The sequence below is a fragment of the Cyphellophora europaea genome (assembly GCF_000365145.1).
Source record: "Cyphellophora europaea CBS 101466 unplaced genomic scaffold supercont1.3, whole genome shotgun sequence".
Lineage (NCBI taxonomy): Eukaryota > Fungi > Ascomycota > Eurotiomycetes > Chaetothyriales > Cyphellophoraceae > Cyphellophora > Cyphellophora europaea.
This window is the reverse complement of record NW_008481809.1, coordinates 66,153-85,505: the sequence shown is the minus strand read 5'-3', so window position 1 is coordinate 85,505 and position 19,353 is coordinate 66,153. Positions and strand designations below refer to the sequence as shown.

At 52.3% G+C, this 19,353-nt stretch overlaps 8 protein-coding genes across 8 annotated transcripts; 4 read left to right on the top strand and 4 right to left on the bottom strand.

Annotated features, from left to right (window-relative positions):
• Positions 1 to 97: 97 nt before the first annotated feature.
• Positions 98 to 2,031, bottom strand: HMPREF1541_02939 (uncharacterized protein; the record flags this gene model as incomplete). The annotated part of the gene is made up of 5 exons (XM_008717294.1): positions 98 to 971; positions 1,018 to 1,091; positions 1,137 to 1,613; positions 1,655 to 1,791; positions 1,839 to 2,031. The coding sequence occupies 5 exons, from the start codon at positions 2,029 to 2,031 to the stop codon at positions 98 to 100; spliced, it is 1,755 nt and encodes a 584-aa protein (XP_008715516.1).
• A 2,159-nt stretch (positions 2,032 to 4,190) lies between these two features.
• HMPREF1541_02938 (uncharacterized protein) lies at positions 4,191 to 5,543 on the top strand (the record flags this gene model as incomplete). The annotated part of the gene is made up of 1 exon (XM_008717293.1): positions 4,191 to 5,543. One exon carries the CDS (start codon positions 4,191 to 4,193, stop codon positions 5,541 to 5,543), a length of 1,353 nt encoding a protein of 450 aa, XP_008715515.1.
• Positions 5,544 to 6,880: 1,337 nt separating this feature from the next.
• Positions 6,881 to 8,104, top strand: HMPREF1541_02937 (uncharacterized protein; the record flags this gene model as incomplete). Its single annotated transcript, XM_008717292.1, has 4 exons — positions 6,881 to 6,983; positions 7,028 to 7,526; positions 7,577 to 7,761; positions 7,806 to 8,104. 4 exons carry the CDS (start codon positions 6,881 to 6,883, stop codon positions 8,102 to 8,104), a joined length of 1,086 nt encoding a protein of 361 aa, XP_008715514.1.
• A 290-nt stretch (positions 8,105 to 8,394) lies between these two features.
• Positions 8,395 to 9,501, bottom strand: HMPREF1541_02936 (uncharacterized protein; the record flags this gene model as incomplete). Its single annotated transcript, XM_008717291.1, has 3 exons — positions 8,395 to 8,534; positions 8,586 to 8,959; positions 9,068 to 9,501. 3 exons carry the CDS (start codon positions 9,499 to 9,501, stop codon positions 8,395 to 8,397), a joined length of 948 nt encoding a protein of 315 aa, XP_008715513.1.
• A 325-nt stretch (positions 9,502 to 9,826) lies between these two features.
• HMPREF1541_02935 (uncharacterized protein) lies at positions 9,827 to 11,440 on the bottom strand (the record flags this gene model as incomplete). The annotated part of the gene is made up of 4 exons (XM_008717290.1): positions 9,827 to 9,960; positions 10,010 to 10,804; positions 10,828 to 11,213; positions 11,262 to 11,440. 4 exons carry the CDS (start codon positions 11,438 to 11,440, stop codon positions 9,827 to 9,829), a joined length of 1,494 nt encoding a protein of 497 aa, XP_008715512.1.
• A 679-nt stretch (positions 11,441 to 12,119) lies between these two features.
• On the top strand, positions 12,120 to 14,315 carry HMPREF1541_02934 (uncharacterized protein; the record flags this gene model as incomplete). Its single annotated transcript, XM_008717289.1, has 4 exons — positions 12,120 to 12,260; positions 12,728 to 13,931; positions 13,977 to 14,104; positions 14,244 to 14,315. 4 exons carry the CDS (start codon positions 12,120 to 12,122, stop codon positions 14,313 to 14,315), a joined length of 1,545 nt encoding a protein of 514 aa, XP_008715511.1.
• A 544-nt stretch (positions 14,316 to 14,859) lies between these two features.
• Positions 14,860 to 16,499, top strand: HMPREF1541_02933 (uncharacterized protein; the record flags this gene model as incomplete). The annotated part of the gene is made up of 3 exons (XM_008717288.1): positions 14,860 to 15,788; positions 15,837 to 16,299; positions 16,347 to 16,499. The coding sequence occupies 3 exons, from the start codon at positions 14,860 to 14,862 to the stop codon at positions 16,497 to 16,499; spliced, it is 1,545 nt and encodes a 514-aa protein (XP_008715510.1).
• Positions 16,500 to 16,767: 268 nt separating this feature from the next.
• HMPREF1541_02932 (uncharacterized protein) lies at positions 16,768 to 18,129 on the bottom strand (the record flags this gene model as incomplete). Its single annotated transcript, XM_008717287.1, has 2 exons — positions 16,768 to 17,038; positions 17,084 to 18,129. 2 exons carry the CDS (start codon positions 18,127 to 18,129, stop codon positions 16,768 to 16,770), a joined length of 1,317 nt encoding a protein of 438 aa, XP_008715509.1.
• Positions 18,130 to 19,353: the final 1,224 nt, after the last annotated feature.

The window sequence follows — 19,353 nt, the reverse complement described above, 5'->3', positions numbered from 1 at the left end:
TGTCCTGGTGCTGGCCCCCTTGACACCATGGCCCCCATGTGGTAGAGACGCCTCAGAAGAGGGAACCCAAGCTTGATGCCGACGGGTAAAACTATTCCTAGTCATCGCCCTTTCCAGCAACGCCCCAGTCCTCCTTGATGATATCCGCTCCCTTCTCAGCTATCATGTAGACTGGGCCCGCAACATTAACATCCGGCAACACAGGGATAATGCTCACGTCAATCACCCGTAGCGCCTCAACTCCATACACTTGCAGCCGCGAGTTCACCACACCGCCGTTTTCTTCCGGCAGCATCTGGCACGTACCACTGGCATGCCAGTTGGGAATTGTGTTTGCTTTGATGTATTCGAAAATCGTGTCGTCATCAGCGTCATCGGGGACATGGTCGTGTCCGGGACACACCTCGCCGTTGTTAGGGCCGATAGTGAAGACGGAGAGCGCAGGGTGCGCAAGCAGCCTGCGGAGGTCTTTGAAAGCTTTAATTGCGATGCTGCGGTCAGTGGCATCGGCATAGTAGTTGGGGTTGATGTTCGGGTCATCATAAGCGGAGGTAGACTTGAGAGTGATGTTGCCGCGGCTGAGAGCCACGAGTGTCTGGGCCGTAAGCGAGAAGTAGGACTCGTTGGCTTGAGGCCAATAGTAAGAGCCTGTGTCTGCAGCTACCTGAGCGGTGTCAGGAAAGAAAGTTGGCCCGCCTGGATAAAACTGATTCTCGTAGAGAAACTCCATGTGCGATTGATTGAGGAGACCAGCTTCGATAATCGCATCGGCGCCAATGCGACGGAGCTCTTCCTCTGTCATCTTTTGGAAAGCGTTTGTAATTCCCGAGGGCGACGTCCAGCGGCCGGACAGTGACCTGTAAAACTCTTCCCTTGCTGCTTCCAGAGTAGACGAGTTTTCGTACATGCTGCTCGAGCTTGAGAATTCTTCTGCTTTTGCATAGATGCTGAACACGTGATGGTCATTGAGGCTGTGGATGATGAGCGACAGCCAGCAAAGATCTCAGTTGAACTCACTTTTGTCCAACGTTTTCGTTCACATAGACGGGGTCCATGTTGAATCGCTCTAGCTCAGCCTGCGGTCCGATGCCCTACCAGCCATCAGTAGGTGTTAGGCGCAAATGAGGGGTACTTACCGACAACATCAACATCTGTGGCGAAGCAAACGCGCCCATCGATAAGATCACCTCTTTTGCGGCGTGAACGACGTGGAACTCTCCAGTCAATTGGTCTGTGAATTGGACACCAGTAGCTCTAGAAGAGCCATTATCGGTCTTCTCGAAGTGAATCCTCTCGACCCAGGTGTCGTGGAGTACGTCCAGGTTGGGCCGGTCCTTGGCTTGTTGGTAATAGCTGTCGAAAGCCGAGCTGCGTCTCAAATTCCCGTCTAAATTACCGGTTCCTTGTTTCACTCCTGTATTGTTGCCGCTGTTGAGATCTTCGACGATCGGGATGTTGATGACCTCGCACGCCTCGATAAAGCCAATGCAAGAAGGGGCGACGTAGCCTTGGTAGCCGATCTGGAGTGGGCCTTCACCGTAGGCGCAAGGATCCCATGTGGTGTAGCTATGATCCCATTCTGGGTTGTCGATTGGTGGATTGAAATGCGTTGACTGACGGTCAGCTTCGTTGACATAGACCAGACCAAGCTTACTTTAATCGCGAGTGGGTAGAGATCTTCCCATCCCCAGCCAGGGTTACCGAGCTTGACCCAGTTGTCGTAGACGCTGGCGCTACCTCGTCCGTAGAACAACCCGTTAGTGGTTGAGCTGCCACCTAGAGCCTTGCCTCCTATGATTGCGAAGTTAGCTGGCATTGTTGGCGATAGTGAGGCTTACGGCGATAGAAGAGAACTCGGTCAGTCAAGTGCTCTTGAGGCGTAGTGTAAAAGTTCCAGTCTATGGCTGTGCCCCCGAGTGCCTGATTGCCGCCAGGAGACTCGTAGTTGATGACGACCGTAGGCTCAGGTCCAGCCTCAAGGACAAGAACTCTGAACTCAGGCACCTGCGAAAGGCGGTTGGCAAGGACCATACCGGCTGTGCCTCCTTCCGTACTGTTAGCTAGGGAGTCAGCACAGAAGCGGACGACATGCCTCCTGCGATGATGAAGTCATATTCTTCCAAGAAGGCCTGCCGTTTGGTAACCTGCAAAGGCGTGGCGATAGCAAGACCCCAAAGGGTATAAGCAAGCACAACGGGAAAATACATCTTGAGGAACGGACGTTGCGAATCCCAAGACCGGAGCCGGGCAGCCCAGGCAGCGGGCTCATGCTTATATAGGCATTCCTATACATTGTCTCTGCCATTTCACCGAGTTTGTACCCATCAGGCAGGATGTTCGTAACCAGCTGGCATCGACCGAAGCCTGCGGTACTGTTGGATCTGACGCGGGTCAGTATTATGGCTTCGTAATGAATAATCACAATCCCAGCAGCAGGGCCCATCCGAAGTCTGAGTAAGGAGGACGAGGAATGAGTCTGAGCAGCCAAGTGATCCAATAGGGCACCTCTATACGAAGCGAGCTTTTCTCCAGGTTGTAACGGGAATAGGCAACCCATACTTGAAGTCTGAACGAACAGTTCATACAAACGAGGGTCATGGTGCGTCTCATTGGCCATTTCCAGAGAAGTCCGACGTAGCGACTGCGGGCATGCAAGACCTATCCTAAGCCAGTCCTGACCACAAGCTTGGGGCTTCAGCATTGGACAAGCGCATGATCCCAACAACACCAATCAGTGGATGTCAGTTCTCCACAGCGGACCTTGTCGCCTCACCGGCCAAGGATAAGGCTGATATGTGTAGGTGAAATATGCGTCCTTGGAAGCCAGCATGATGCTGGGCACTGGTGAGCATCGTACCACAGCAGAGCATCCTGGCATATGACAATGTAGATCGGGGTCAGTATTCGGAGCGGTCGATGACTGCGAGGCCATTCATAGTTTCCAACAAGGTAAAATTTGAAGATGCTTATCGGCGGAGTGAAGTTGTCCCACTAAGGCGGCGGGACCACTCACTTTTCTGATCCAATGGTGCCCTCGAGTAGCCTCGAGGTAAGAAGCTTGGTTATATATCGGATGGAAAGCACGATTTAGCTACAACCTCAACTGTGCCTGTTCGTGTGAACAATTGATCTTTCACTGTTGTGCGACACAGGCCTGGCCCGGCATGGTGCATCAGGGATGACGCTGAAGGACGATCCTGTAGTATCAGAAACAATCGAACGGTTCAACTTCCATGCAGTGATTCCAAGATGCCCAGTCCCATCTGAGCATCTCAAATGTGAATGGCAAGCTCGCAGTGGTTGGATTGGAAAGGGTCGAGGCGGCAGGCGATGCGGGCTGCGCGTCCGTGCCCCAATCGCGCGACTACCGAGATCCCATTGCGATGATCTCACGTACATGGAGTTGGTAAATTGAGAAGCTGACAAGGAGGCTAGAAGTTGCGGTCAGATGATACCTGTCTCAGAGCCATCTGGGCGATCCGGTCGTCGTGCTGATGATAACGCAGACGGTACGGTGGACTTTGCGGCACGGTACGCACTTTCCGCTGCTGCACAACGCATGATGCTTGCCGGCAGCTTCACTGCCCATCCAGGTATTCTCGTCGGCATTAGTCGGCTCAGACTTGAGCTGCTGATGGTAAACAGGCCTTCCGCCAAGTAGATTATGGAGTACCAGACCTCTGGGCTGAATGCCATGGGTGCACCGATGTCTCGTTCCTAGAAAGTCAGCAGTTGCCCGAATAGTGTCTGACAGCCAAGAACGCTGATGATCTCCATCTCGTAGCCGCAAGATCATTCCATGAGGTTGTAAAGATGTAAGTGCGCTCCTCTTCGTACTTGTTAGCCTCGCAAGGACTGATGCTAGAAATCCGTGGGTAAACCAGGTACTTACTCAGACTTGCGCCCCCGCGCGGGGGTTCGCAGGATGATTCTCCGAAGCACAAAGCTTCACCATCGATCTCGAATTACTTTGCCTGGAGACTGCGGAGGCATACTAGACCGGCATCATGCATGCTTCATCAAAGCGTTATGGTGATCCTTGCGGGGAGGGTTACATTCCTTGACCCCACACGTCGCCTGAAGACCATGCGAGTTCTTCCTCAGGTCGGGGTGCTTCAGGATGAGTTTCATGTTCAGCGACACAAGACTTTGTTTCTTGAATCTCCGGGACAGTCGAACACTGGGCAGCGATGCTTGTCAGTAAGATTACTCTGCTGTCACTACTAGCATCCCATCTCAATGCACAACCCACCAATGAGCTATCCGCCGCATATGGCGAGAATATCTATGCACGGCTATGGCGGACAGCCCTGACAGGGAACCTGAAAGAAGGATCCGTGGACGCCTGGCCGCACTACACGCAAGGGGCATACAACAACACGTCGCCATCGGAAGTCACTCCTGGTGTCTATGTTAATACAGAGGCATCAGGCTGGACGTCTGGCTTCTTCCCGGATGCCTTGTGGCAACTACATCGGCGCCAGAAGAGTCTGTGCCACCAGCCTTTTGAAGGAGCGCCATCTACAGATCAATGGGTAGTTATGGCTCAGGCCTGGACGAGTCCTCTCCAGAGTAACAGCAACCTGACTTCTACCCACGACCTTGGCTTCCTCGCGAAGCCCTTTGAAAGTGCCATGCAAATCAATGGCGATAATTGGCTTTCGGTGTTGCAGAACATGTCCAATAACCTGGCTAATCGATTCGAGCCTAACGCTGGTATCATCAGGTCATGGGATTGCAATAACGCGTCATCCTCGGCCTGGTGCAGCCACGAAGACTCCGTGTTGGTAATCATTGATAACATGATGAATTTAGCTCTTCTGGTACGATCGGCATCTAACTATACGCATAATCAGACGTTACTCGACATCGCCAAATCGCATGCTGACAGGACCATAGCCAACCACGTACGTCAAGATGGATCTTCATATCATGTCTGCGACTACAGTTCGACTAGCGGAGACGTATATCTCTGTCGTACTGCTCAAGGACTGGCCGATGACAGCACATGGGCTCGTGGACAAGCTTGGGGTTTGTATGGGTTCGCCGAGCTCTACTCGCTGACGGGCCAATTGCCGTACCTGCACGCATCGATGGAGATGGCGGACTGGTTCATCGAGCACCTCCCAGCTGACGGCTTGCCATTTTGGGACTTCGACGCCGATTATGTTCCAGACCTTACGCCGAGAGATAGCAGTGCTGCCACCATTGCTGCCAGTGGAATGCTCCTTCTACAGGAACAAGTTTTCGCTTCCTGTTATGCCGGTATCGCGCGCAATTACAAGGTTGCTGCTGTCAACTTATTGACCGCAAGCATTAAACTTGCTCTCGCGGGCGAGATCACGTTTTCCGACATGCCTCCGTTAGGTGCCGATACCTATCTCTCTACAGCAGCAAGCACCGCTGAGTCCGAAGGCTTTGAAGCCATTCTACTCCATGGAACGAGTAACAACAACCCTAAAGCAGATCCCAAGCTGTTTGACATCGGGTTAAGCTACGGCGACTTCTACTTGATTGAAGCGGCCAACAGGCTGCTGGAGTAGACTCTCTACTTCGTGCTCCATCAAGCTGCGAGAAGCTTTCTGTGTGCCACGGTGTAACCAACGTCAGGACATCGGACCCTGAGGAGTCTTGGGGCAGTTTCGTGTACACGCCCTTCTACAATTGCACAGTGAATTCAGTCCACTATGACGGTCTGGCGGAGCTTCTTATCACGCGTCTCGAAATTAGGACCGCACTTCTGGTATTCGATATGTACAACCGGAAGCGCGGCTTTCGCCCCTCTGTGCACAGCGCGATGAATCTTGATAGCTTCGATGATTGTCCGGATTGACCCTCTCCTTATTCTGAGCTCATGAAGTGCACAGTGATGTGCGCCTCCGCTGACGACATCGACTAGGCGATGAATCGTGGTCCGTTGGATTCGAGGCATATAATGCACATAAACAACAGCGACATGAGGACGGTGGGTCGCGAGGAACGATTTCGGTTGTACACGCTGCCTTCGACAACACCAACGGGAAAGGCATGTATTGGCGCCATCCGAGTATTAGGTCTGCGTAAAGAAACCCCTGGGGTGATTCGCGAGTAATGATGGCCTGGTTTTGGCAGCGCAGCAACCATTTCATGGACTGCGGAACGCGACGCGACCGCTACGCGTCAAGAGCCTTACGGACCTCGGACGCGCCAAGGCTGTGGCGTTCGGGGTATTGCTTTGAACTTCAGGCATGTCGCTGTAGCGTACACATTACCGTTCACAATTTAAGGAGGGACATTCATCTGTTGCTGACTTCAGCCTGTCGTCCACAACCCACCTGGGTCGAGGTAGAATAGCCTGCTATCTTGTCTCTAATCATTTGACTCTTAGGCCGTCCTTCCACACTGCCTGTCACGGCCCTGGTCCTGGTCTCTATTTCCACGAGGATAGTATGACATGCTCCGAACTCGGTCAGGTCCAATCGACATTGGTAAAACACGACCCGAGGTGATCATCAATGGAATAACGTTCCGCGCCTGTCCCATCCCAATCAATGCCTGCCGTTTCTGAAGCTGGAGCCCCATTTCCCCGCACACAAAGCATGGTATTTCGGTTATCGACCCACCGGACCTCTCCCGACCAGCCTCGACCGGGCGCATTGATCCTCCGACTGAGTTGACTTCGATTTCGAGTCGTGCATGACATCAAAGACATGCTCTCTGTGAATACACCGGCGTAACCCTGACCACAGTACCCCGCCATCGGGCCATGTTGTGCCCCGCGGGTAAAGATGACTGCTTTCCTTCGCCCGAGGTCTCAATAGCAGCGTCGTCCAGCATTTACTGACCAAGTCTTCACGCCCTCTCATTCATCTGTCACGTTCCCATACTGTACGTCCTCATCATGTCTTCTGTCGATATTCCCAAGCAAGGTTGGGCTGGTGTCGTCGTTAACGAAGGTCCCGACTTTCGTGTCGAAGTCACAAAGCTCGATGTGCCCGAGCCGAGTCAGTATGTCCTAATCAGGGGGACATGTCTAATGCGCTTGCAGAGGATGACGAGCTCCTTGTCAGGCTCAATTGTACCGGGCTCTGCATGTCAGACATCCACTATATGATGAACGACTGGGCGATGCCCAAAATGTCTGATTTTGGCGTTCGCTGCGCTGGCCACGAAGGTGCCGGTGTTGTGGTCAAGGTCGGAGCAAAATGCAGCGCGGCTTGGAAGGTTGGCGACCGTGTCGGCATCAAACCCTTACTCGATGTCTGTCACAACTGCGAGGCATGCTGGAACGGTCGCGAGAACTACTGCGGCAACGCACTGTATACTGGTATCGCAGTCCCTGGAACCTACCAGCAATACGTTGTCTCGCCAGCAATATACACGTCGCGTATACCCGACGAAGTTCCTGACGAGGTCGCTGGGCCCATCATGTGCTCTGCTTCAACCATGCACCGTGCTCTTATCGAGTCTGGCCTGAAGCCCGGCGACTGGGTTGTCTTTCCTGGTGGAGGCGGTGGCGTCGGCATTCAAGGCGTTCAACTTGCAAGGTAGGTAGTCTACACTGCCGTTGTTGAGTGCGCGATCTTAATCATCACAGAGCCATGGGCATGCGGCCAATCGCGATCGACGGCGGCGAAGCGAAGAAAAAGCTCTGCTTGAGCATGGGCGCCGAAGCGTTCGTCGATTTTAGAGAAACAAAAGATGTTCCTGCCGAGGTCGTCAAGATCGCTGGAGGTGTCGGCGCACATGGTGTTCTGGTCACAGCATATCAGGCATATAAAGGTGAGACTATTACTTTGGCGGAAGTCAGATACTAAGCCTAGCAGATGCGATGAAATATACGGCCACCCGCAAGGGCGCAGTGATAATGGTTATTGCGCTTCCACCAGCTGGAGAAGTGAACCTCGGAAGCGAACCGAGCACTTGGGTCTTCAACAACTTGAAGGTCATTGGCTCACTTGTGGGTACGATGCAGGATACCGCTTCTTGTTTAGACTATGCAGCCCGAGGGTTGTTGAAGGGTGTCAGTGAGGTGCGAGGGAGGTCACAGTGGGCGGATAGCGTGCAGCAACTGAGGAGAGGTGAGATTGCAGGGCGCGTCGTGATAGATTTCAACAAGGAGTAGAGGATAATCGTCCTCTAATTTAGCGGAACAGGTACTCGCTGCACAGCGTCGGGTAAAGTTGCTGTTGTTGTAGCTGTGGTTCGAATGCACCTCACTTGAGCTGCCTTAGTCTTACACTCAAATAGTCATGTCACCCTGTATTATGTCTGTTGCAATACACATGCCCCGCGAGAGCAGACGATCATGTTGGTTACCCAGTACGCCATTGCCAGGTGATCTGAAGCAAGTATGTGAGCAGCCACGACTGAAACATTTATAAGCTTGACAGCAAAACTCCAGCCGTTTGTCACTTAGTTTTGCCATAACTTGATGCCCCATTCTTCGGTAAAGTCGATTGTACGGCCTGCACCATCCGGTATCTCGAGGTCGTCCAGTGCTTTCATGTCCTCGTCTGACAGCTTTCGCACCGAGCAATTGGCCTTTATACGATCTATAGTCCAGTCAGTCTAGCGACTATGCAGATGTAAATGTCGAAGTTTACCCTTGTTCCCACTCTTTCCAAGGGGTATTGTTCCTCTCTGTACGGCCCAACTCTGCAGTAATTGTCCGACGCCCATGTCATTCTTCTTTGCCACAGTCTTGACGGTCGGATCGTGTATAAGAGTAGCTCCATCTGCTTTCTGTCCAGCAAATGGCGAGAAACAGCTCGTCAGGATACCGTGTTGCTTCCCAAAGTTGACAACATCATTATTGGGGAACCAAGGATGTGCTTCCACCTGATTGACGGATATTGGAACGTCTTGCGCATGTGGTAGTAATGCTTCCAAATCCTTTATCCCGAAGTTCGAAACGCCAATCGAGCGAACTTTGCCTTTCTTCACTAGCTCTTTCATTGCATTCCAAGTTGACACAATGCTGCCGTCTGGATGTCCACCCGCTTTTGCAATGGGTTCTGAGGTGTGTCGCCAGTCAATGATAACACCGCCATCTTTTGTAAGTTTCATGCCCTTCTTTTCCATCGACGCTGCGTTGCCGGCAGATGCCTGCTGTAGGTACTCGAGCGAGGTGGGCTCAAATGCTTGTGGCCAGTGAAGAAGCAAACAGTCGAGGTAGTCGATCTTCATTCCCTCTAGGATCTTGTCACAGCAAAGCTCCACAGCATCTGGATGATAGAAGTTGGGCCAGATTTTACTGGTCACGAAGAGTTCGTTGCGAGGAACTGTGGACTGCCTGATCCCTTCGCCAATCTCATTGTCGACCCCATAGAACCAAGCACCATCGAGGTGACGATATCCAACGTCTAGTGCAAACGCCAGCCCTTCGATGATCCATCTTGGGTCTGCAGGTGTAGTCGGGCTGCTGCCGTCGGATGCCCAGGTGCCAAAGCCAACTGACGGAATTTCTGCTTTCTTCCCACCAGCGACCTGCATCGAGAATACTCTGGGAAGAGACGCCATCGTTCGCAAGCGTGTCCTTTCATGAGCGGTGAAAAGCAAAGAATGTACGTTGTTCAAGTAGTACTCACAACAGTACAGACACGATAGAAGAACAGGCTACGACGTGTTGCAGAACACCGTCACACACTGGCACAGCTCCTGCGTCATTGTGTACTGACCAGGAACAAGCATATACTTCGCGTACCCCGCCTTATTTTCGATCCAGGTTACTCGACTACATGGAGGGGGAGAAAGACAGGGCTCGAAACTTAATTACAAATGAATCTTTCCCCACCATATTCCGGTGTCGTCTCCCTGGGCACATCGTTATTTGATATGATTGGGGCTATCCTTTCGTCTCGGCGATCGATCTTGCAGTCTCCACATGGGATGCAGACATCTTGCGTTCAGCCTCCTCAATATCCGCAAGACTGTTGCGGCGTAGACCTGGGAGTCCAGAGTCGATGAAGAGATAATCAACTACTTGTGTCAGTTCAATATTTGTTGTGGCAGATTGAAATGAGCTTACTCTGTTCAAGCGTTCTTCCTGCTGTCTCAGGACACAGAAAGTACACAAATACAACCGCGCAGATGTTCCCAGCTAAGATCAGGAACCAGAAGGTCCAGCCAACGGTCTGAAAGCCAATGGGACAAGCAAAGACGGTGATGAAGACCATTAGCCACTCGCCACTGGCAAAAAAGGCTCCTCCGATATGTCGATACTCCAGGGGCGAGATCTCGCTGCTGTACAGGAACTTATTCGCCTGCCACCCGTATGTCATGATTGGGCAGATGAAAAATAGAAGACCTATGGCAACCCAGCTCTCAGTATCACCACCTTTGCCGACCATGCCAATGAAGATGATGTATAGGATGGTAGAGGCAATAGCTGAGTATAGCATGGTGCCTCTGCGGCCAAACCTCTCAACGGTCCAGTATAGGGGAATGGTTCCCAAGAAGAATGTCGTAGTTACCACACCGGACAGGACAGAGATAAGATTCGATGACAACCCGATGTTCTGAAGTATGACGGGTGTAAAGTAGGCGAGCAGGCTAATACCCATCCACTCGCCGAGCATAGGTAACCAGAAACACATAACCAGGCGCCGGATGATCCTGAGACGGGTGTGATCAACGAAACCCATACCGAGAAACTGATACCAACGAATGGTTTCATTGGCCTCGGTCTCGATTTCGATGGCCGTCATGATGCTTCTTTTGGTAGCTTGAACAGAGTCAGCGTCGAGGTCTTGGTCGTAAAGACGTGACAGCGCTGCATCGCCTTCTGCAATCCTTCCACGTGCGTAGTACCAGCGCGGAGTATCTGGCAGAAAAACAAGATCAGACCAGCTGGAATGGCGAAACAGCACTGCAGGACAACCGGAATGCGCCAACTGGCTTGTGTATACCAGTGAACAAAGCCGTAGTCAACCCAGTAGGCAAGAGGCACGCCACCGATGAGGAACATGGCGTTAAGGGCATTGGCAGGCCCACGATCGTGTATCTTGCTGCCGCATTCGTTCAGGTACGTCGGGATAGAGCAGGATATAGAGCCAATAGCGAAACCGGTCAGTAATCGTCCGACGATCATCTGAGGGACGCCGTATGCAGAAGCCTGGACGACGGCGCCTAGAACAGCGACAGCATTTCCCATGACTGCCGTGCCACGTCGGCCAATCTTCATGGTGAAGGACGCAATGACAATAGATGTGGCAAATGCGGCAAGATCGTACCTGTCAGAGATTTAGCAAGAACAGTCTCTGTTCAGATAGCAAACGTACGATGCAATAATCATGGGATAGATCCAAACACTCTTAGGGTTACCCATAGCCTCCTGGAAGGGCGGGTGAAGTAGCATGCCTCCCAGTACGCCAGCATCGTAGCCGTACATACAGAAGGACAGACCGCTCACAATCTTCATCAGCCGATACAACGACCGACCACGGAGTGTTTTGAGCATGGTTGTTGGCACTTGACGAATTCCTGGGCGAGTAAGCAGAGCTTGGAAGCCAGCATAGCACGTCTTTCATTAGTGTATTAGAGAAAGGAGTTTTCTTCCATGGGTACCTGTGACTACTTCAAGTCTCACGGGATTGGAGATAATTACTATGGCGCTAGAAGCTAACTCTAGACTCGTAGGACGTACTGAGCCTGACGTAGGGCACTAGTCTTCTATAGCCCAGCTACTGGTATGGTGGAACAGCACCATCGGCATCGGTCCCTGTGATTACAGTAGACCTGATTGCTAGCGGTGGTCTCGGTCAAGGTTGAAGTGGGAAATCTGATCAGAGACGCAGCGGTAAGATTTTCGGGTAGACTGACATCGACGGCATTTGGTGGTTTCGAGATGGACTTTCGGCGTGGAAGGAACTCCGAGGGACAAGAACTTCCGAGGTGTGCAATTCCAGGGAAATCTGGTAGCCCCGAAACTCCCTTGCGAATGCCAGCCTTAGGGGGAGTGTGTCTTCGCTTAATTTGTCGTAAGTAAGCCCGCTCGTATTGGTTTGATCGTCCACGCAGTGGCCTCCGCATAGTTCTCCGCAGAACATGCATGGTATACCGAGGTCAATATTAGCTCGCCATGTCCTACCAATAATGCGAATCGTATCTAGTTAGAGATCGACTGACAAATGGTCATGATGTCGATCAGCTTGACTCAGGGGATGCGGACGGTTCAAATTGACTTCCCGCCGTCCTCGGCAATATTTGACTCCAGGCCCTTCCCCGCAGTCGTTGCCGATCGGGGCCCGCCCCTTTCGAGATCTGCTCTGAGGAAGATTGTGAACTATGCTCATGCCCATGGAGCATACTCAATGCGACAGCAATGGGAGTAGAGGCATGGGAGTATAGACCCTTGGCAACCAGTCATTTGTACAGCAGGGTGTCCGCTTCAGCTTCCGGGAGATAATCAAGCCGTTCTGCTGCTTCGTTGTCTTGGCTTTGTCATCGCATGCCATCGAGCTGAGTTTCAGGCCTTCCGAGAGTGGCATGCTGCCTCAGTCTCGAGCTGCGGGGTCCCTGATCAATCATGCAGTGACGTCTACGCCGTTGTAAATTGACCGGAGTGACCGTGAGCCTTTACCCTCTTGCTTACTCGGACACTGGAACCAAAAGAATCTCTCTGACCACACAGAACCCACCGATAATATACACAATGGCTTCTTTCGAGACACGGCTCTTCATCAACAACGAGGCAAGCCGAATTCTCTTTGATGATGACATGATTAGCTGCTAACGCCGCTCCTAGTTCGTAGACGCAAAGTCGGGCGAACTGCTTTCGGTTCACAACCCTCACGATGACTCTCTCGTGTCGGACAAGATTCATGCAGCAGGGCCAGAGGATGTCGATGCGGCCGTAAAAGCTGCACACAAGGCGTTCAAAGGTGACTGGGGTCGAAAGGATCCCACTGACCGTGCCAAGGCCATGCTCAAGTTTGCGGACCTTATCCGCGAGAAAGCAGGCGAGATTGCCGCACTCGAGACCAAGGCAATGGGATCCGCCGTGGCTACACAGACAATGGGCTATAACGTCGGCGCAGATCTCTTCACCTACTACGCCGGCTTAGCTGACAAGATTCATGGCGAGGCTGCTTACCCGTCATCTGCAGGCAAGTACAAGATCATTCAACGCGAGCCGATAGGCGTCTGTGCTGGTATTGGAGCTTGGAATGTCTCTGCTGTCCTGTTCGCCTGGAAGGCTGCTCCCGCGCTTGCGGCCGGTAACACTGTTATCTACAAGCCTTCAGAGAAAGCACCTCTTGGCACTCTTGCCCTCGGGCCTCTGATCCAACAATGCTTCCCACCTGGTGTCATCAACATCGTCAATGGTGCAGGTAAGACTGGTCAGCTGCTGGCTGCGCATATGGAGATCCGGCAGATTGCATTTACCGGCAGTACAGCTACTGGCCGAAAGATCCAGGAGGCTGCAGCCAAGAGCAATTTGAAGCGCGTGTCGCTAGAATTGGGCGGGAAGTCACCGTCTTTGATCTTCGACGATGCGGATCTGGAGCTTGCCGTATCCAAGTCGATGGAGGGGATCGTTGCCAACACTGGACAAATCTGCGCCATGGCTAGCAGAATTTTCGTTCAAGAATCTATCGCCGACAACTTCATCGAACTGTTGAAGGGCACATTTGAGACTGCCAGCAAGGGCAATATGATCGGTGACCCGTCCCTTGCAGATACACAGGTTGGACCACTGGCAGACAAAGCCCAATTCAAAAGAGTGATGGAATATCTGGAGATTGGTAAGAAGGATGGACAACTTGTCACTGGAGGTATCCAGCGAGGAACCAACGGCCTGTTCGTCGAACCCACGATTTTCAAGAATACGCCAAACGGCTCGAGAATTGTTCAAGAGGAAGTCTTCGGACCTGTGGTGACAGTTCAGACCTTCAAAACGGAGGAAGAGGCTGTTCAGATGGCCAACGACACCGTCTTTGGCTTATCAGGTGTGGCTTCTGCCCCGGTCCGCATGCTCTCTGCTAACATTTTAGCCTGCATTTACACCAAGTCTATCAGCCGCGCCCTCCGTGTTACAAGAGATATGGAAGCTGGGACTATCGCAGTCAACGACTGGTACTTCCCAGCGCCTGATACACCTTTTGGTGGAGTCAAACAATCAGTACGTACGCCCAGAACAAGACTGAGGGCCACTTTCCTCTGCATATCTCCTATTCGTTGTTCCATCCTGTTTATTGGCCGTAGCGGCCGCATCTGCGCCCTCTTGGCATGGATTTTAGCCCGCTAACGATCATTCACAGGGCTATGGCCGGGAGGGTGGCCTAGAGGGGCTGAACGAGTACCTTCAGACCAAGACTATTCAGATCAAGTGAGTTTGACCTATCGGCAGTCTTCGTGCCGCAGCTAATCAGGCTCTTTCGGTAGCATCAACACGTCCTAAAACATTTGTCTAGCGACTTGATGCTATGTGCCGCGGTGAAAGCAGGCAGAACTTGGCCGGACGGAGATAATTTGAACAGAACCCTTGCCATTACCACTTACCTGTTTTCGCGCGTGTCATTTGCTTTGCAACGTCTAAGTGTTCCCGCAACAGTTCGGGCCGGAGCGGACTGCCCGGAGAGGACTGCATCAACATGTGTGACAGAGCAACACATGTCCAATGGGCTATACAGATGGACTGAGGCTAGCAGAAGTAAGCTTACATGGCCCGAATTGTGCAAGCCCAGCTCGCGGTCTTGTCCAGGTGGCTTCGGCTGATCTGGTCTCGGCGCCAGTAGCAGCTGTCTAAGGCCTCCAACGACTCTGTACATGCTTCTGATAAGTCAGCTCGCTTCCTCTGCGCAGCCGTGTCGTGATCTATGATCCTTATAACCCCGCGTATGCAGTATTGCCAACAAAACTAACGGACCGTAGCTCATGGAATACGTCGCTCCTGTCAGTACCCAGCCTTGGGGAGCTGCATGCCTCATCCTAGCTCTGGCAATTTTTTCGTTCGTCTTATACCGGGCATACTTTCATCCACTCGCGCGAATCCCAGGCCCGCCGTCTGCGCGCTTCTCTGGCTCGTGGAGGAACGCACGATACTGGCGGGGTACTTGGCACGAGGATATCTTGGAACTTCATCGCAAGTACGGACGAGTTGTGCGGATTGGTCCAAACGAGGTTGCAGTCGTCGACGGCACTACTGCGAAGCGGCTGTATGGTCCCGGGACAACATCGGTCAAGGCACGCTGGTACTCAACATGGGACCCTCCATTCGCGAGCGCATCCTTTGCGGAACGCGACAAACAACACCACGCCTTCTTGCGCAAGCGTGCATCCGCAGCTTATGCGATGTCATCAATACTGAAGTACGAGCCATACATGCAAGAGTCGCTTGACGAGGTTCTTCAGAAGTTCAAGAAGTATGCCGGTAAACAGATTGATCTCGCAGAATGGATCAATGCATTCGCATATGATGTTGTAGGCCAACTGGGCTTCGGAGAGGCATTCGGACACGTGAAAGGCGAGACGGATGTGATGGATTTGCGAAAGACCATCTTTGAGGGAGCCAACCTGCAAGCTTGCATGGGCTACTTTGTTGTGGGATTTGGGGAGCACTATTGGGGACAGATGCGAGTCTTTACGAATGGAGTCACAGCAATGCTCTTGAAGCTGGTGGGAGCCCCCATACCCTTGGCTAAGTTTGACAGCTGGGGAACAAAGCGCATCAAGGCTCGCATGGCTTCCGCTGACAGTGATGAGTGGGTAAGAGACGATATGCTATCGCATTTTTCACGAATGAAGAAAGCAGATGGGTCACACGCCGAATTTGAGGAGGTCCTTGTGGAGGCTTTGCAGCTTGTGTACGTCCGCCACATTGATGGTTCCAACTTGAAGCTGACATTTCGCAGTGGAGCTGGTGCAGACACCGTCTCAACGGCCATGCGAACCTGCGTCCTTGCCATTTGCAAACATGCCGAAGTATATGCAAGACTACAGAAGGAGATCGACGACTTCTACGTCGCCAACAACCTCTCAGGTGGTATAAGTTACCGTGAAACTCAGTCTCTACCATATCTAGTTGCAGTCTGCAAAGAAGCCATGAGACTGTTCCCATCTATTGTCTTTCAGCTTCCCCGGTACGCACCTGATGGTGGCTTGTACATTGACGGCAAGCATATTCCAGCGGGCTACGAAGTTGGAATATCTCCACTTGCACAGAACCACGACACTGCAATCTGGGGCGAAGATGCAGGCGAGTTCAAGCCAGAGAGATGGTTGGAGAGTGAAGAGAGAAGCAGATATCTTTCAAGTTTCGACTTAACATTTGGCGGACATGGACCTCGCATGTGTGTCGGACGGAACATCGCGCTGGTTTGTACACCCTCAAGAAGCTGTGAAGGTTTATTAATTTGTGCCAGGTCGAGGTGCACAAGTTTATCGCACAACTCTTCCACCACTTTGATGTCCAAGTCTGTGATATGGAACGTCCATGGCGTATCAAATCATTCTGGTTTGCATACCAGCATGACTTCCAGTGCGTATTGACACCAAGAGAGAGGTTTGCCTTGTGAACAGCAGTACCCTCACGACTTTCGCCGAACCACCAAGGGAACAGTCTTCCACAATTTATCGACATGTGGTTTATTTAGCATTGAGGTCTCGCTGATGGTGATTTTCCTAATCAGCATGCTCGGAAGTAGCCATGCTGGACTTGATCTCACAAACGCCCAAGAGAATGTCTGCACGAAGGATCAATTTTCGGTGGCTTGGACAATCCTCGTCAACTTCGAAACCAATAAGTAAACTGAAACGCCGCTGGTGCATACATGCATTATGTCATTACAGCTTCGCTACCCGCGTGCGGTCCAACAGGTCCCTCATCTCTGCTCGGGGATAATCTGGGTTGAGTGCAGAGTCAGGCCGCACTCGATCCCATGCCCATTTCTGTGCGAGATTGGCATCCAACGTGCCTTCCAACATTTGCACAATGTATTTTCCTAGCACGGGGAAGAATTTATAGCCATGGAAATTGCCGCATGTAGCCACGAACAGGCCCTTTGCGGCCGAGTGTGGGGAGATGATGAAGTCTGCGCTGGTCGTGAATGCATCCCTATGAATGTCAGCTTTGTTGAGTTGTCAAGCAAGTTGGACATACCAGCAAATCCGGTGCTTCTCCATTTTCCAGTCTGCGCTCTTCTTGCCATAGAAAACGCTGTTGGCGTATGTGATATCTTCCTTCAGCTTCTCGGACACCTGCCACTGCGCGTAGTCTGGCTCAGCGGGAGGAGCAGAGAGCCATCGTCCAGGGAGAATCTCTCTGACATTTCTGAAGATTGTCTGCCCCCACCATTTAAGCTCTCTGTCAGGAGTTGGCGGAAGGCTTCCAATGAAGGGACCTTGTTTGGCAGTATATCCCTGTACGCCAACTGGCATCTTCGCGTATGTATCGTAAGTCTTGTCGTCTAGCTTCGTCATGCCCGTCGTAATACCGCCAGCGACAATTCGGCCGTCGGCCGAAAGTTCTGGAATACCGCTGCTCTTTGCGCTCAACTCCAGCAGTTTTGGTGTGTAGGCTCCCGAGCTGAGGATTACATGGGATGCTCCAACAAGCTCTCCGGTTGTCGCCTTCACTCCGATGCAGCGACCTTGCTCGAAGACAAGTGTCTCCACGTCCGCGACGACGTACTTCACTCCTAGTTCTATGGCGTGCTTTGTCACAGCTCGCAAGCAGTCGCCAGCAGCCGCCCATCCACTCGTCTTGTTGACCAGCACTTCCTTGACGCCAGCGTAATCGGCATCGTCGAACAGTCCGTCATAAAGCTTGCGAGCTTCCTCGATGGGAACTGCAGACAGATCTGCCTTTCTGCCAAGCTTCTTGTAGTTGTCGATAACATCCTGGGCATAGTCACTCCGGCAGATCCAGTAGATGCCAGTCTGGTGGAAATATGGCTTCCATAGCGGATCCGAGTTGAAGATGTCCTGCGCTTCGAGAGCCAGTTGGCAGTAGACAATATCGTCGTAGTCGGCCCGCACTACCTTGTTCCAGTCCCACGAAGCAGCGACACGGCTGTCAGCATCGTACGCATCGCGATCAATGATCGTTACAGAAGCGTCAGGGTATCTCTTGATGAGGTGATAGGCTGTGGAAACGCCAAAGACGCCGGCGCCAACAATGAGGTAGGAGTGGCGAGGATTAGTCATGCTGGATATGTTTGTTGACGAGGTTCAAGCAACGGCACTGATCAGTCAGGACGCTCGCTGGGCTCTTGATATATCATGAACAACTGTCACTGCCGTCGGTCTGATGATATCGCGTGCCCAAACGCCGCTTATCGGCGCCCTTCCACAGCACAAGATGGCCAGAACAAGTGCGAAGGCTTCAAGCAGCTGGGGATTGGCTCTCCTCTTTCGGTTTAGCCGGTCCAGACCGGCAGCTGCAAATTCTCCGATTGGCTGTCGGGATCTTGTTCTGTTTTTGGGTGTGTCAACCGCGCTGTGAAGAGTGCTGTGGTCTGAGCATCATTGATATACACGTCTCGAGACACGTCTCTACGCTTCAACAGAGACTTTTTTACTCCACAGAGTTTACGCGCTCTTTCACTGTAGGCCTTATCGCCGCGAGTAGGCGCAGCAGTTTCGGTCGCCGCTGGAACTCTGTCATTGGAGGACTTTGTCAACCGTGCTGTATCTGGCGAGGCTGCATTCCCCTATGTTTTGGCGTTATCAAAGACGAATTGACCTAGGGTAAGAGCGTTTGGGCCGTGAGCTCAGAACTACCACGCAGCGAGGCCTCAATTTTTCCTGACCTTCGGCTCTACATTCGGCTACTCCTGTCCTGGAATGATGCTTGGCGCCACCGGAGTGGAGCATCTCCGAAACCCAAACCTTTAGAGGTCTTCTGCATTATCGCTCGAGTAACCTGCTCCGGTCGGAGTGTCGAAAGCAGATCTAGATGATTGCCGGCGAGCCTCTTGATGAAGGTCTCCAAAGTTGCCCTGATTCTGCTTGTCCCAGTCTGTGCCTGGGTGCCATTCAAGCGCCTTCCTTCACGAGTTCCCTGGCCAACTATTTGCGACAGATCATGTGGTTGTCCTGGCTGGAACGTCATCATCACCAATAGATATGCTACCCAACTTTGCTGCGCTTCAGACACCAGCTCCACCTCCGGAAGCTTATCAGGTGAGCACCGCTGCCATGATATCCGCTACTTGAACCAGTCTTGGTCAGAAGTTGCAAATGGGCACTTCCTCACCTATCCTAGGTTCTAGGCCCTACTTGGATATCATCGTAGGCCAGCAGCTCAGACGCGGCTCGGATGGGTCTGCTCCTGCATCGATATCCTGGGAGAAAGCGGCATCAGAGGGCTGGTTTGCACTCGCCAGATATCACAGATCTTGATCTGCCGGGTCCCACACGAGAGCAGCA